Source organism: Sinohyriopsis cumingii, chromosome 10 (assembly GCF_028554795.1).
Source record: "Sinohyriopsis cumingii isolate HCF-2022 chromosome 10, ASM2855479v2, whole genome shotgun sequence".
NCBI classification, from domain to species: domain Eukaryota; kingdom Metazoa; phylum Mollusca; class Bivalvia; order Unionida; family Unionidae; genus Sinohyriopsis; species Sinohyriopsis cumingii.
The window spans coordinates 18,587,099-18,605,863 of NC_142970.1; the positions used below are offsets into that span (position 1 = coordinate 18,587,099).

Here is an 18,765-nt window from a genome sequence, read left to right on the forward strand (position 1 = left end):
GGACACATCATTATCAAGTCACCTGCAATATTTGTTTGAAATCCAGTAATAATTAAGGGAGTTAATTGGACACATCAGTCTCAAGCCACCTGTAATGTTTGTTTGAAATCCAGTAATAATTAAGGGAGTTAATTGGACACATCAGTCTTAAGTCACCTGCAATATTTGTTTCAAATCCCGTAATAATTAAGAGAGTTAATTGGACACATCAGTCTTAAGGCACCTGCAATATTTTTGTGCAATCCAGTAATAATTAAGGGATTTAATTGGACACATCAGTCTTAAGTCACCTGCAATATTTGTTTGAAATCCAGTAATAATTAAGGGAGTTAATTGGACACATCAGTACCAAGCCAGCTGCAATCTTTGGTTTGAAATCCAGTAATAATTAAGGAATTTAACTGGACTCATCAGTCTTAAGTCACCTGCAATATTTGTTTGAAATCCAGTAATAATTAAGGGAGTTAATTGGACACATCAGTATCAAGCCAGCTGCAATCTTTGGTTTGAAATCCAGTAATAATTAAGGGAGTTAATTGGACACATCAGTCTTATGTCACGTACAATAATTGTTTGAAATCCAGTAATAATTAAGGGAGTAAATTGGACACATCAGTATCAAGCCATCTGCAACCTTTGGTTTGAAATCCAGTAATAATTAAGGGAGTTAATTGGACACATCAGTATCAAGCCAGCTGCAATCTTTGGTTTGAAATCCAGTAATAATTAATGGAGTTAATTGGACACATCAGTATCAAGCCACCTGCAATATTTGTTTGAAATCCAGTAATAATTAAGGGAGTTAATTGGACACATCAGTCTCAAGCCACCTGTAATGTTTCTTTGAAATCCAGTAATAATTATGGGAGTTAATTGGACACATCAGTCTTAAGCCACCTGCAATATTTGTTTGAAATCCAGTAATAATTAAGGGAGTTAATTGGACACATCAGTCTCAAGGCACCTGTAATGTTTCTTTGAAATCCAGTAATAATTAAGGGAGTTAATTGGACACATCAGTCTCAAGCCACCTGTAATGTTTGTTTGAGATCCAGTAATAATTAAGGAAGTTAATTGGACACATCAGTCTTAAGTCACCTACAATAATTGTCTGAAATCCAATAATAATTAAGGGAGTTAATTGGACACATCAGTATCAAGCCAGCTGCAATCTTTGGTTTGAAATCCAGGAATAATTAAGGGAGTTAATTGGACACATCAGTATTAAGTCACCTGCAATATTTGTTTGAAATCCAGCAATAATTAAGGGAGTTAATTGGACACATCAGTATCAAGCCAGCTGTAATCTTTGGTTTGAAATCCAGTAATAATTAAGGGAGGTAATTGGACACATCAGTATCAAGCCAGCTGGAATATTTCTTTGAAATCCAGTAATAATTAAGGGAGTTAATTGGACACATCAGCATCAAGCCAGCTGCCATCTTTGGTTTGAAATCCAGTAATAATTAAGGGAGTTAATTGGACACATCAGTATCAAGCCAGCTGCAATCTTTGGTTTGAAATCCAGTAATAATTAAGGGAGTTAATTGGACACATCATTATTAAGTCACCTGCAATATTTGTTTGAAATCCAGCAATAATTAAGGGAGTTAATTGGACACATCAGTATCAAGCCAGCTGTAATCTTTGGTTTGAAATCCAGTAATAATTAAGGGAGGTAATTGGACACATCAGTATCAAGCCAGCTGCAATATTTCTTTGAAATCCAGTAATAATTAAGGGAGTTAATTGGACACATCAGCATCAAGCCAGCTGCCATCTTTCGTTTGAAATCCAGTAATAATTAAGGGAGTTAATTGAACACATCAGTCTTAAGTCACCTACAATAATTGTTTGAAATCCAGTAATAATTAAGGGAGTTAATTGGACACATCAGTATCAAGCCAGCTGCAATCTTTGGTTTGAAATCCAGTAATAATTAAGGGAGTTAATTGGACACATCATTATTAAGTCACCTGCAATATTTGTTTGAAATCCAGCAATAATTAAGGGAATTAATTGGGCACATCAGTATCAATCCAGCTGTAATCTTTGGTTTGAAATCCAGTAATAATTAAGGGAGGTAATTGGACACATCAGTATCAAGCCAGCTGCAATCTTTGGTTTGAAATCCAGTAATAATTAAGGGAGTTAATTGGACACATCAGTCTTAAGTCACCTGCAATATTTGTTTGAAATCCAGTAATAATTAAGGGAGGTAATTGGACACATCAGTATCAAGCCAGCTGCAATCTTTGGTTTGAAATCCAGTAATAATTAAGGGAGTTAATTGGACACATCATTATCAAGTCACCTGCAATATTTGTTTGAAATCCAGTAATAATTAAGGGAGTTAATTGGACACATCAGTCTCAAGCCACCTGTAATATTTGTTTGAAATCCAGTAATAATTAAGGGAGTTAATTGGACACATCAGTCTTAAGTCACCTGCAATATTTGTTTCAAATCCAGTAATAATTAAGAGAGTTAATTGGACACATCAGTCTTAAGGCACCTGCAATATTTTTGTGAAATCCAGTAATAATTAAGGGATTTAATTGGACACATCAGTCTTAAGTCACCTGCAATATTTGTTTGAAATCCAGTAATAATTAAGGGAGTTAATTGGACACATCAGTACCAAGCCAGCTGCAATCTTTGGTTTGAAATCCAGTAATAATTAAGGAATTTATCTGGACTCATCAGTCTTAAGTCACCTGCAATATTTGTTTGAAATCCAGTAATAATTAAGGGAGTTAATTGGACACATCAGTATCAAGCCAGCTGCAATCTTTGGTTTGAAATCCAGTAATAATTAAGGGAGTTAATTGGACACATCAGTCTTATGTCACGTACAATAATTGTTTGAAATCCAGTAATAATTAAGGGAGTAAATTGGACACATCAGTATCAAGCCATCTGCAACCTGTGGTTTGAAATCCAGTAATAATTAAGGGAGTTAATTGGACACATCAGTATCAAGCCAGCTGCAATCTTTGGTTTGAAATCCAGTAATAATTAATGGAGTTAATTGGATACATCAGTATCAAGCCACCTGCAATATTTGTTTGAAATCCAGTAATAATTAAGGGAGTTAATTGGACACATCAGTCTCAAGCCACCTGTAATGTTTCTTTGAAATCCAGTAATAATTATGGGAGTTAATTGGACACATCAGTCTTAAGCCACCTGCAATATTTGTTTGAAATCCAGTAATAATTAAGGGAGTTAATTGGACACATCAGTCTCAAGGCACCTGTAATGTTTCTTTGAAATCCAGTAATAATTAAGGGAGTTAATTGGACACATCAGTCTCAAGCCGCCTGTAATGTTTGTTTGAGATCCAGTAATAATTAAGGAAGTTAATTGGACACATCAGTCTTAAGTCACCTACAATAATTGTTTGAAATCCAGTAATAATTAAGGGAGTTAATTGGACACATCAGTATCAAGCCAGCTGCAATCTTTGGTTTGAAATCCAGTAATAATTAAGGGAGTTAATTGGACACATCATTATTAAGTCACCTGCAATATTTGTTTGAAATCCAGCAATAATTAAGGGAGTTAATTGGACACATCAGTATCAATCCAGCTGTAATCTTTGGTTTGAAATCCAGTAATAATTGAGGGAGGTAATTGGACACATCAGTATCAAGCCAGCTGCAATATTTGTTTGAAATCCAGTAATAATTAAGGGAGTTAATTGGACACATCAGCATCAAGCCAGCTGCCATCTTTGGTTTGAAATCCAGTAATAATTAAGGGAGTTAATTGGACACATCAGTATCAAGCCAGCTGCAATCTTTGGTTTGAAATCCAGTAATAATTAAGGGAGTTAATTGGACACATCATTATTAAGTCACCTGCAATATTTGTTTGAAATCCAGCAATAATTAAGGGAGTTAATTGGACACATCAGTATCAAGCCAGCTGTAATCTTTGGTTTGAAATCCAGTAATAATTAAGGGAGGTAATTGGACACATCAGTATCAAGCCAGCTGCAATATTTCTTTGAAATCCAGTAATAATTAAGGGAGTTAATTGGACACATCAGCATCAAGCCAGCTGCCATCTTTCGTTTGAAATCCAGTAATAATTAAGGGAGTTAATTGAACACATCAGTCTTAAGTCACCTACAATAATTGTTTGAAATCCAGTAATAATTAAGGGAGTTAATTGGACACATCAGTATCAAGCCAGCTGCAATCTTTGGTTTGAAATCCAGTAATAATTAAGGGAGTTAATTGGACACATCATTATTAAGTCATCTGCAATATTTGTTTGAAATCCAGCAATAATTAAGGGAATTAATTGGGCACATCAGTATCAATCCAGCTGTAATCTTTGTTTTGAAATCCAGTAATAATTAAGGGAGGTAATTGGACACATCAGTATCAAGCCAGCTGCAATCTTTGGTTTGAAATCCAGTAATAATTAAGGGAGTTAATTGGACACATCAGTCTTAAGTCACCTGCAATATTTGTTTGAAATCCAGTAATAATTAAGGGAGTTAATTGGACACATCAGTATCAAGCCACCTGCAATCTTTGGTTTGAAATCAAATACTAATTAATTGAGTTAGTTGGACACATCAGTATCAAGCCACCTGCAATCTTTGGTGTGAAATCCAGTAATAATTAAGGGAGTTAATTGGACGCATCGGTCTTAAGTCACCTGCAATATTTGTTTGAAATCCAGTAATAATTAAGGGAGGTAATTGGACACATCATTATCAAGCCAGCTGCAATCTTTGGTTTGAAATCCAGTAATAATAAAGGGAGTTAATTGGACACATCATTATCAAGTCACCTGCAATATTTGTTTGAAATCCAGTAATAATTAAGGGAGTTAATTGGACACATCAGTCTCAAGCCACCTGTAATGTTTGTTTGAAATCCAGTAATAATTAAGGGAGTTAATTGGACACATCAGTCTTAAGTCACCTGCAATATTTGTTTCAAATCCCGTAATAATTAAGAGAGTTAATTGGACACATCAGTCTTAAGGCACCTGCAATATTTTTGTGAAATCCAGTAATAATTAAGGGATTTAATTGGACACATCAGTCTTAAGTCACCTGCAATATTTGTTTGAAATCCAGTAATAATTAAGGGAGTTAATTGGACACATCAGTACCAAGCCAGCTGCAATCTTTGGTTTGAAATCCAGTAATAATTAAGGAATTTAACTGGACTCATCAGTCTTAAGTCACCTGCAATATTTGTTTGAAATCCAGTAATAATTAAGGGAGTTAATTGGACACATCAGTATCAAGCCAGCTGCAATCTTTGGTTTGAAATCCAGTAATAATTAAGGGAGTTAATTGGACACATCAGTCTTATGTCACGTACAATAATTGTTTGAAATCCAGTAATAATTAAGGGAGTAAATTGGACACATCAGTATCAAGCCATCTGCAACCTTTGGTTTGAAATCCAGTAATAATTAAGGGAGTTAATTGGACACATCAGTATCAAGCCAGCTGCAATCTTTGGTTTGAAATCCAGTAATAATTAATGGAGTTAATTGGACACATCAGTATCAAGCCACCTGCAATATTTGTTTGAAATCCAGTAATAATTAAGGGAGTTAATTGGACACATCAGTCTCAAGCCACCTGTAATGTTTCTTTGAAATCCAGTAATAATTATGGGAGTTAATTGGACACATCAGTCTTAAGCCACCTGCAATATTTGTTTGAAATCCAGTAATAATTAAGGGAGTTAATTGGACACATCAGTCTCAAGGCACCTGTAATGTTTCTTTGAAATCCAGTAATAATTAAGGGAGTTAATTGGACACATCATTCTCAAGCCACCTGTAATGTTTGTTTGAGATCCAGTAATAATTAAGGAAGTTAATTGGACACATCAGTCTTAAGTCACCTACAATAATTGTCTGAAATCCAATAATAATTAAGGGAGTTAATTGGACACATCAGTATCCAGCCAGCTGCAATCTTTGGTTTGAAATCCAGTAATAATTAAGGGAGTTAATTGGACACATCATTATTAAGTCACCTGCAATATTTGTTTGAAATCCAGCAATAATTAAGGGAGTTAATTGGACACATCAGTATCAATCCAGCTGTAATCTTTGGTTTGAAATCCAGTAATAATTAAGGGAGGTAATTGGACACATCAGTATCAAGCCAGCTGCAATATTTCTTTGAAATCCAGTAATAATTAAGGGAGTTAATTGGACACATCAGCATCAAGCCAGCTGCCATCTTTGGTTTGAAATCCAGTAATAATTAAGGGAGTTAATTGGACACATCAGTATCAAGCCAGCTGCAATCTTTGGTTTGAAATCCAGTAATAATTAAGGGAGTTAATTGGACACATCATTATTAAGTCACCTGCAATATTTGTTTGAAATCCAGCAATAATTAAGGGAGTTAATTGGACACATCAGTATCAAGCCAGCTGTAATCTTTGGTTTGAAATCCAGTAATAATTAAGGGAGGTAATTGGACACATCAGTATCAAGCCAGCTGCAATATTTCTTTGAAATCCAGTAATAATTAAGGGAGTTCATTGGACACATCAGCATCAAGCCAGCTGCCATCTCTCGTTTGAAATCCAGTAATAATTAAGGGAGTTAATTGAACACATCAGTCTTAAGTCACCTACAATAATTGTTTGAAATCCAGTAATAATTAAGGGAGTTAATTGGACACATCAGTATCAAGCCAGCTGCAATCTTTGGTTTGAAATCCAGTAATAATTAAGGGAGTTAATTGGACACATCATTATTAAGTCACCTGCAATATTTGTTTGAAATCCAGCAATAATTAAGGGAATTAATTGGGCACATCAGTATCAATCCAGCTGTAATCTTTGGTTTGAAATCCAGTAATAATTAAGGGAGGTAATTGGACACATCAGTATCAAGCCAGCTGCAATCTTTGGTTTGAAATCCAGTAATAATTAAGGGAGTTAATTGGACACATCAGTCTTAAGTCACCTGCAATATTTGTTTGAAATCCAGTAATAATTAAGGGAGGTAATTGGACACATCAGTATCAAGCCAGCTGCAATCTTTGGTTTGAAATCCAGTAATAATTAAGGGAGTTAATTGGACACATCATTATCAAGTCACCTGCAATATTTGTTTGAAATCCAGTAATAATTAAGGGAGTTAATTGGACACATCAGTCTCAAGCCACCTGTAATGTTTGTTTGAAATCCAGTAATAATTAAGGGAGTTAATTGGACACATCAGTCTTAAGTCACCTGCAATATTTGTTTCAAATCCAGTTATAATTAAGAGAGTTAATTGGACACATCAGTCTTAAGGCACCTGCAATATTTTTGTGAAATCCAGTAATAATTAAGGGATTTAATTGGACACATCAGTCTTAAGTCACCTGCAATATTTGTTTGAAATCCAGTAATAATTAAGGGAATTAATTGGACACATCAGTACCAAGCCAGCTGCAATCTTTGGTTTGAAATCCAGTAATAATTAAGGAATTTAACTGGACTCATCAGTCTTAAGTCACCTGCAATATTTGTTTGAAATCCAGTAATAATTAAGGGAGTTAATTGGACACATCAGTATCAAGCCAGCTGCAATCTTTGGTTTGAAATCCAGTAATAATTAAGGGAGTTAATTGGACACATCAGTCTTATGTCACGTACAATAATTGTTTGAAATCCAGTAATAATTAAGGGAGTAAATTGGACACATCAGTATCAAGCCATCTGCAACCTTTGGTTTGAAATCCAGTAATAATTAAGGGAGTTAATTGGACACATCAGTATCAAGCCAGCTGCAATCTTTGGTTTGAAATCCAGTAATAATTAATGGAGTTAATTGGACACATCAGTATCAAGCCACCTGCAATATTTGTTTGAAATCCAGTAATAATTAAGGGAGTTAATTGGACACATCAGTCTCAAGCCACCTGTAATGTTTCTTTGAAATCCAGTAATAATTATGGGAGTTAATTGGACACATCAGTCTTAAGCCACCTGCAATATTTGTTTGAAATCCAGTAATAATTAAGGGAGTTAATTGGACACATCAGTCTCAAGGCACCTGTAATGTTTCTTTGAAATCCAGTAATAATTAAGGGAGTTAATTGGACACATCAGTCTCAAGCCACCTGTAATGTTTGTTTGAGATCCAGTAATAATTAAGGAAGTTAATTGGACACATCAGTCTTAAGTCACCTGCAATATTTGTCTGAAATCCAGTAATAATTAAGGGAGTTAATTGGACACATCAGTATCAAGCCAGCTGCAATCTTTGGTTTGAAATCCAGTAATAATTAAGGGATTTAATTGGACACATCAGTCTTAAGTCACCTGCAATATTTGTTTGAAATCCAGTAATAATTAAGGGAGTTAATTGGACACATCAGTATCAAGCCAGATGCAATCTTTGGTTTGAAATCCAGTAATAATTAAGGGATTTAATTGGACACATCAGTCTTAAGTCACCTGCAATATTTGTTAGAAATCCAGTAATAATTAAGGGAGTTAATTGGACACATCAGTCTCAAGCCACCTGTAATGTTTCGTTGAAATCCAGTAATAATTAAGGGAGTTAATTGGACACATCACTATCAAGCCACCTGCAATATTTGTTTGAAATCCAGTAATAATTAAGGGAGTTAATTGGACACATCAGTCTCAAGCCACCTGTAATGTTTGTTTGAAATCCAGTAATAATTAAGGAAGTTAATTGGACACATCAGTCTCAAGCCACCTGTAATGTTTGTTTGAAATCGAGTAATAATTAAGGGAGTTAATTGGACACATCAGTCTTAAGTCACCTGCAATATTTGTTTGAAATCCAGTAATAATTAAGGGAGTTAATTGGACACATCAGTCTTAAGTCACCTGCAATGTTTGTTTGAAATCCAGTAATAATTAAGGGACTTAATTGGACACATCAGTCTTAAGTCACATGCAATATTTGTTTGAAATCCAGTGATAATTAAGGGAGTTAATTGGACACATCAGTATCAAGCCAGCTGCAATCTTTGTTTTGAAATCCAGTAATAATTAAGAAAGTTAATTGGACACATCAGTCTTAAGTCACCTGCAATATTTGTTTGAAATCCAGTAATAATTAAAGGAGTTAATTGGACACATCAGTATCAAGCCAGCTGCAATCTTTGGTTTGAAATCCAGTAATAATTAAGGGAGTTAATTGGACACATCAGTCTTAAGTTACCTACAATAATTGTTTGAAATCCAGTAATAATTAAGGGAGTAAATTGGACACATCAGTATCAAGCCATCTGCAATCTTTGGTTTGAAATCCAGTAATAATTAAGGGAGTTAATTGGACCCATCAGTATTAAGTCACCTGCAATATTTGTTTGAAATCCAGTAATAATTAAGGGAGTTAATTGGACACATCAGTATCAAGCCAGCTGCAATCTTTGGTTTGAAATCAAATACTAATTAATTGAGTTAATTGGACACATCAGTCTTAAGTCACCTACAATAATTGTTTGAAATATAGTAATAATTAAGGGAGTAAATTGGACACATCAGTATCAAGCCATCTGCAATCTTTGGTTTGAAATCCAGTAACAATTAAGGGAGTTATTTGGACACATCAGTATTAAGTCACCTGCAATATTTGTTTGAAATCCAGTAATAATTAAGGGAGTTAATTGGACACATCAGTCTCAAGCCAGGTGCAATATTTGTTTGAAATCCAGTAATAATTAAGAAAGCTAATTGAATTGATCAGTATCAAGCTATCCGTAATTAATTGAACACATCAATGGCATCCTGCATATAACATCTCGCTAAACTCTAATAATAATTTATGGAGATAATTGGGCTTTGTCAGTATGAACTCTAATAATAATTTATGGAGTTAATTGGGCTTGTCAGTATAAACTGTCTATAATATTTGATCACAATCCAATAATAATCAAGGGAGATAATTGGGCTCATATGAATCAAGCAGTCTGTAATATTTTGTCAAAATCCAAAAATAATCAAGGGAATTAATGAGATTTTCAGTGTGAAGCTGTCTGTCTGATGACCGGTGGTAATCGTTCTGCTAAATGATGCAGAATAACAACAGTGAAATGTGGACATGGTTATTCTGTGTCAATGAAATTGGGAGGAGTTTATCTGTATCCAGTACCATACAAAATTCAGTTGGAATCATTCAAGATCTCATCATTGTCCAGTAGCATACCTAACTGAGCCGATATCTGACGCTAATCAGGGGAGTTATTATGCAACAAAATCATACAAAGCATGTACATTATCATTAACATAACAAATTCAGTGGAAATCATCCAATGCCTCCTCATTAACCATTAGCATAACAAATACAGTGGAAATCATCCAATACCTCATCATTATCCATTAGCATAACAAATTCAGTGGAAGTCATCCAATGCCTCACCATTATCCATTAACATACCAACTGTTGTGGAACTCAGACAATAATTATGGAGGTTATTCATTGTATAGAAAATAAAGTGGGTGAGTTTGAAATTAGAGGCTATAACTTTATTTAAATACTGACAATCAAATTCCATAAGAATCTCATCACTACAACCATGTAAACAAGACTTGGTTTCAAAAATAATCAAGGGAGTTTATTACAACTATATGGATTTAAAGTAACAGTGTGTGTGCGTGTCATTTGGAATTTAAGATTTTAACAATTTTCCAGTCATATCGCTAGGATGTCTGCAGTGTGACAGTTTGAAGTGATGTCTAGCACTGGGGCATCATGACACAGACATGTAGCATGATGTCCCACAAAGTCACATTATCCTGAAACCAAGCTGACCAGTCCTAACACTAACTTCTAAATGCTGAGCGCCAAGCGAGGCAGCTGTTAGTACCATTTTTAGAAGTCTTTGGTATGACTCTGCCATGATTGAACCCATGACCTCCTGCATCTCTTTTCTTAAAGTAACGGAAAAGAGTGATAGCCAGATAAGCAAAATGCAACAAATAATTTATCTGCATGGAATATACTGTGAAACTCTATGAAGAAACTACTGTAATGTGAATTAAATCCCAAATAGTTCTAAAATTTATATCACAACTCTAAAAGGATGGATTATTCCCAATTAATTACAGTGCTGTAACGAATGAATTCCAATCTTGAATGTGCTGAAGTACCAATAGCCTGGAATAGTGATGATGTTCTAACAGTCTTGAAGACAGTGATATAATCCAAAATGTCTCTAAATAAATTCACAATAACCCCAAACAAGTTATTTAGTTTGATTGTATTATTGAGCACTTTGTAATTTCAATGAATAATTTAAATAAATAGATCCTGCCATACATTAACTAAAATACAATAAGGGACTGATTCCGCTTGAGATGTTAAGATAGCAATAAATAATTTTTATGTAAACAACTTTCATTTAAAAATCTAAGACTCAAAAAGAGGTCAAGGATATTCTCAAATGATGTGTTAAGAGCATCATGAAATTTCCACCTTGCAGCCAAACTTATTTTCAATTGCCAAAACTTATGGATATACACTCGTACAATCAGTTGATAATGTTTCTAAAGCAAGCAAATCTAACATCAATGCAATAATAAATGCTGGGTTCGAATTAAAAACGATAAATACAATTTATAGGACAAATTTATAAACACTACACTCAGCAATACTTATACATTATATAAATTCATCAGCTATTGGTATTTTTACCTAAAGTAGAGAATGTTGCCTGTCTTTCTTCCTTACACAATACTGGTAAAATAATTATTTACCCAAAGGGACTTTCTTTTTACCTAAAGTAGAGAATGTTGCCAGTCTTTCTTACTTAAACAAGACTGGTAAAATAATTATTTACCCAAAGGGACTGTCTTTTTACCTAAAGTAGAGAATGTTGCCAATCTTTCTTCCATACACAAGACTGGTACAATAATTATTTACCCAAAGGGACTGTCCTTTAACCTAAAGTAGAGAATGTTGCCAGTCTTTCTTCCATACACAAGACTGGTACAATAATTATTTACCCAAATGGACTTTCTTTTTACCTAAAGTAGAGAATGTTGCCAGTCTCATGCTGAAACCTAAGAAACAGCTCAAGTTGTTCTGTGGTCTTGATCGGAACAGCTCCTCCCTGATTCAGTTCCTCAACTAGACTGTGTGGAATGACCTAACAAGAAAGAATTACTAAAAATAGTTTTGCCATGGCTAAAGTTTGTCATTAGAGAAATTACCCATGTGATTTTGTTATCTTTTGCAAGACAGGATCACTTTGTTTTTCATGATGACTTATTATCATTAGTTTTAATTACATTCAACACATTTTATTTGTCTCTTTCTCACTCTGTCTCTCTCTCTCTCTCTCTCTCTCTCTCTCTCTCTGTGACAATATCACAAATAAGATAAGAACTGTAATGATAACACACAAAATTATAACAAGAGGCCCAACATGGTCTTAGACTACTCACGTGGCTGAATCTGCTCAACAGCCAATTACACGATGTTCAAAAAAATATGACTAAAATTTAAAGAAATAAATTTTAAGAAATCATTTAGTGTGAACCTTATCTTCATACAACCATCCAAGTGGAGTAGCGATAACAAGGTTTTCTAGATGGCTGCTAAAGCAGTCATATTGAACATCATGTCAGCACTCCTTATATTTAGAACCAACTAAACATAATAGGTTATTTAGTGAAAACCTCATGTTGATAGAACAATCCATGTAGGATATCCTGCTTGCTTATCATGGACACAAACAGTAGACATCATATACTTAAATTTGGTAGAAAGATTACAGTATTTGGTAGAATAAGATTTTGCATTTACTGTACCTTGATGCCAGAGGCTTTGAGCTTCATGAGTGTTTCTTCCAAGGGAAGCCAATTAGCAGGTAATTCCTCTCCCCAATATGGCTGCCCTGAAGCCAGTTGGAAAATATGTTTTTTCAAGGTCTCTAACTGTGGGTCAAGCTGGGAATTGTCAATAGCAAGAAAACTCACAAGGTGTTGTAAGCTTGGCTTATCCTTCAAAATGCGGCAAATCTGCTGAAAATACGTGTTGACAACCTCTTCACGCATATCCTAAATGAGACAGAATGTATAATATGGAGAAGAAAAAAAAAACACCTGCTGATATAGTAAATGACATGTCAAGGTTGCAAGATACATGAAATGAATTGGATCTGAGGCTGGGATATGAATATACAACAAGTCCTTTGAAGAGAATACTCCTCCAACTTAAAGTCAAAAACTAACAAAATACTTGACATATGGATTACAGTACCCCTCTGTGTGTTGAAAACATGCTACCTGGCATAAAAGATTATGTATTAGTGTGAAGAAAACATGCTACTTGTGTATGGATTACAATACCCCTCTGTGCGTTACAGAAAGAATAATACTCATGTATGGATTACAATACCCCTCTGTGTGTAGAAAGAATACTACTCGTGTATGGATTACAATACCCCTCTGTGAGTAAAAAACATGCTACTTGTGTATGGATTACAATACCCCTCTGTGTGTAAAAAGCATGATACCTGGCATATGGATTACAATACCCCTCTGTGAGTAAAAAACATGCTACTTGTGTATGAATTACAATACCTCTCTGTGTGTAAAAAGCATGATACCTGGCATATGGATTACAATATCCCTCTGTGTGCAGATAACGTGCTAGTTGACATATGGATTACAATACCCCTCTGTGTGCAGATAACGTGCTAGTTGACATATGGATTACAATACCCCTCTGTGTGCAGATAACGTGCTAGTTGACATATGGATTACAATACCCCTCTGTGTGTAAAAAACATGCTACTTGTGTATGAATTACAATAGCCCTCTGTGTGTAAAAAGCACGATACTTGGCACAATGGATTACAATACCCCTCTGTGTGTAGAAAACATGCTACTTGGCACAATGGATTACAAGACCCCTCTGTGTATAAAAAGCATTCTACTTGGCATAATGGATTTAAATACCCCTCTGTGTGCAGAAAACATGCTACTTGTGTATGGATTACAATACCCCTCTGTGTGTAGAAAGCATGCTACTTGTGTATGGATTACAATACCCCTCTGTGTAGAAAGCATGCTAATTGGCATGATCAGAAGCAGTAACATCAATGTTCAAGGGAGTTGGCACCAATCCCTGTATTATAGGAGATCACTAAGTAAAGCCACATAGTTGAGCAGGAAAATTGGCTTCCTAAGCTCAAACGTTTTAGTCTAGGAGTGAAGGATGATCTGGGAAGTAGTTGTTTTACTAAACTATTTAAAGAAACATTCTCAAAACAGGTCTGAAGGAAGGTTTAATTAACCAAGTTATCTTGATTGTTGTAAATAACTTTTATAATTTTTGCTAACCAAATGTCCAGTTCTAAATCTATCTATAATCACATTACAAAAAAGTCTGAATGTCTGTCATTTTTTATCCCTTTTCCAAGTGAAGAATAATGCATTTTGACAGTGCAGTTTGATCTTGTAGATTCAATCAAGCTTATTTCAATATTTAATCCTTGTATGGTTTGGCTCAGTAGTTTCTGAGAAAATCTGAGAGGCAGATGGATAGTCACACAGAGGATACTAACATGGAGAACTACAAAAGTAATATGCCATCCGCCCTCCCATGGGATCAAATAAACATGATTACATAATTTCTAGCAACCGTATTTCCAAACTGTCTTGTATATCCACTTTAAGTGCTGTTGTAGCTGTTATCTTGGATTCAATGCCATATCCCGAAGCAAGAAAGGTCATGCAAGGCAGCCAGTATAACTGGTGGATGAGAAACAGCAAAACCCATTGTTAAGTTACTGGCAGCTTTCTCACATACTGAACCCAAGACAAGAGCTTACTTCCAGGGGCCCCGAGTGGCCGAGTGGTATAAAGCACTCTCCGTTATGGATCACTGCCAACTCACCTCCATCTGCGTGGGTTCGAGTCTCAGATGCAGCTAATATGGGTATCTGAGAAAACTTGCCAGTAGCTTCCCGTGGGACTGGTTCTTTCCTGGGTTTTTCCAGGTTCTTCCTCCACCAATAATACTGGCCGCCATGTATAGCCTATTGTGTGCTGAAATATGGCTTTAAACCTACAACAAAAAAACTTACTTCCAAGGTTACAGAAAAGGAGAAAAATGTCACACAGTCATTTATTTGGCAATTTGTGAATGTGAGTGGTGTATTTATTTGTGTATTTTACAGGCATCATGTCAAGCAATTCTAACAATGTATCCAAACACTAAGTATGCTATTGTATACTGACCTCTACAGACAACACATCAAGCCATGGTGACAATGTATCCAAACACTAAGTATGCTATTGTATACTGACCTCTACAGCCAACACATCAAGCCATGATGACAATGTATCCAAACACTAAGTATGCTATTGCATACTGACCTCTACAGCCAACACATCAAGCCATGATGACAATGTAACCAAACACTAAGTATGCTATTGCATACTGACCTCTACAGGCAACACATCAAGCCATGATGACAATGTATCCAAACACTAAGTATGCTATTGCATACTGACATCTACAGACAACATATCAAGCCATGGTGATAAGGTATACAAATACTAAGTATCTTTTGCATACTGACCTCTACAGGCAACACATCAAGCCACTCTGACAATGTATGTAACCTAAGGATAATGTTGCATACTGACCTCTACAGGCAACACATCAAGCCATGCTGACAAAGTATGTAACCTAATGATAATGTTGCATACTGACTTCTACAGCAACACATCTAGCCATGTTGACAAAGTATGTAACCTAAGGATAATGTTGCATACTGACATCTACAGGCAACACATCAAGCCATGCTGACAATGTATGTAACCTAAGGATAATGTTGCATACTGACCTCTACAGGCAACACATCAAGCCATGCTGACAAAGTATGTAACCTAAGGATAATGTTGCATACTAACATCTACAGGCAACACATCAAGCCATGCTGACAATGTATGTAACCTAAGGATAATGTTGCATACTGACATCTACAGGAAACATATCAAGCCATGCTGACAAAGTATGTAACCTAAGGATAATGTTGCATACTGACCTCTACAGGCAACACATCTACCCATGCTGACAAAGTATGTAACCTAAGGATACTGTTGCATACTAACATCTACAGGCAACACATCAAGCCATGCTGACAATGTATGTAACCTAAGGATAATGTTGCATATTTGCTTCTACAGAAAACACATCAAGCCATGGTGATAAGGTATGTAAACTAAGGATTCTGCTGCATGTTAAATAAATGAATATACCTGTTGTATTTTATCCACATGTGTACCAACAAGAATCACAGGTGGAGTCACTGGGATGCCAACATCTAAGGATGACACTGGGGTACTAGCTCCATGGGATTGCAATAGAGTGTTAGCAGCTGGGGATGTCACTGCATTATGAGATTTAGAATCTGTACCAGTTGCAGAGGACTGTGCACAGCAATGTACTGAATTGAGCCAAACTTCAACCAGGTCTGAAAGTGAGCAAAGACAAATTTAATTATATTTTACATTCCTTTACTCTGCAAGTATCACTCCAAGCCACATAGTAACATTAGAAAGGATCAGGGATCTTTCTTTCTTTAGTAGCATTTCAGTTAATAGTGGATTCACATCAAAGGCTTTGTTGTCTGAATGCATTATATTAAACTTAATCTGATTTAACTACTTCCTTAATATTTATTGATACACTCTACTTGTCAATTATTTAAGCTTGAATTACAAAAAATGAAGTGGATAACTAATCTGAAACCAAATCTTTCCCGGGTTATGTTCCTTTGATAATCTCTGGTCTTGAAGCAATTAGCAATTTTTTCATTACTGGTACATATGATAATCATTAAATTTCTAGAATACTGAATAATGTAAGCTACAATCTTACTATCAGTTAACTGGAATGGATTAACATTATCTTGAACTTGACACAGACTGTTTTTTATGTTTCCTAGAAATGGATTAATATTACCATGAAAATGACATTACCTTGGACTTGACACAGTTTTACTCCCTCTATATCAAAGAAGCATTCATCATCTTTCACAAAATCTGTGATGTGCTTACTAAGATCTGTGACCAAGAGGTATATAGCACGCCATGTGAGAAAGGTCTGGTGTGTAGTGTAGAATACATATTGGCCTGCAAAGTCCCACATGGCCAATGCTGCATAGTCTACTAAACTCTTCTCCAGCTTGTCTGCCTTTTCAACAACCAACTGAAGGAATTCCATTGTTGCATCAACTTTATTGGTTACATGTATTTCACCCTCCTGAATGGTAACACCACTTGAATCCTTAGCTGGAGGACTCTGATCCACCTTGAATGAAGAGGATTCTCCTGGTTGATGCTTGGTATTATCAGCATCTTGCTCCAAGTATGACTCGGAAATGCTGGCTGATGTATCATCATCATCACTGTCACTATAATGGAGTGGACCACACAAATCTTCAATTGTCTCCCTTTGATAGATGACCTCTATTTGACCTCTCTGCTCATTGCGGACTTCAGGCCTTTCAGTTTGATGGGTCAGGAGCTTCACGAGACGTTGAACTCGAAACAACTGTTCTGAATCTTTCAGAAAAACAGGAAGATAGATTAACACATATCCAGTCATTTTTCTAAACATTGATACTGGTATGTTAGGAAGAATTATGCATTAGTATTCATGTACCTCTGGACAGGCAGAATCATAAACGCCTGTTTTGTTTCTTTATAAAGCTTTGGGATATGTACACTACAGGAAGATTTATGCATCATAACCCATGCACTTTCAACAGGAAGAACCATGTAACTCCTGTCTTTGTATAACTTGGCGATTTCTACATGACAGGATGAATTATGCATCAGTACTCATATACTTTGGACAGAATAAACATACAACTCCTGTCATTTCTTTGTAAAACATGGTGATTTTTACACTATACAAATTATTTATCGCCATTACTCATACACTTCTGGACAGGTAGAATCAGAAAACTCCTGTCTTATCTTTGTAAAACAAGGCGACTAGAAGGGGATTTATGAATCATTAATCATGGACCTCGACAGGCAGAATTATAAAAATCCCATAGGTTCTTTGTAAAACTTATTAATTTGAACAATATATGAGAAATTGTGTATCATTAGACATGCACTTTGGACATGCATAATTATAAAGCTCCTGTCTTTCTGTACAAAACTAATGTTTTGTACACTGGGTGAGGAATTATGCATTATTACAGATACACTTATGCACAGGCAGAATCATTAAACTCCGGTATTTTGTTTGTAAATCTCAAAGATAATGATGGCCTACCTTCATGCTGTGCTATCCATTCCCCAGTGTCCAGAGCGATTTTGCAACAGTGTTTATATACATCGATTCCCTCTGTACTTGTTCTCTTGGATATATCAACCTGCTGTCCAAGGAGGCGCTTTGTTAGTGTTGTCTTTCCGACCCCATACTGACCAACCACCATCACTCGGATGTTATAAACCTTCTCCTTTCCATCATGCAGAGCTTCTCTGTATAGCTGACGAGATTTATCATCCATGCGAAGGATCTCCACAGGAATGACAGAGCCTGAAATCAAATAATTTCAAAAACTAATGTAAGACAAATTTTACAAAAAAATTTTTTAACAAAGAGACAAACTGATATTTAAAAGGAAAGTATCATATGTGTGCCATTTTATCTTTTGCCAAACTTTTAAAAATTAAAACACCTGAAAATGAAAGGTTCAAATTCATTAAATAAAATGTTAAATCATTTTGTAATGATGTTATTCATATTTAATTTGTGTTGTAT

The 18,765-nt window shown here is 35.4% G+C and overlaps 1 protein-coding gene across 1 annotated transcript in view; it reads right to left on the minus strand.

Annotated features, from left to right (window-relative positions):
* The window catches only part of LOC149789672 (uncharacterized), a 129,250-nt gene that overhangs the window by 32,790 nt on the left and 77,695 nt on the right, over positions 1-18,765 (minus strand). The window contains exons 7-11 of the mRNA XM_089971685.1: positions 18,274-18,540; positions 16,965-17,549; positions 16,242-16,456; positions 12,780-13,028; positions 11,994-12,115 (exon numbers count right to left, since the gene is read on the minus strand). Of these exons, the coding sequence (XP_089827811.1) occupies positions 11,994-12,115; positions 12,780-13,028; positions 16,242-16,456; positions 16,965-17,549; positions 18,274-18,540 (1,438 nt within the window). The remainder of the gene's footprint in view (positions 1-11,993; positions 12,116-12,779; positions 13,029-16,241; positions 16,457-16,964; positions 17,550-18,273; positions 18,541-18,765) is intronic.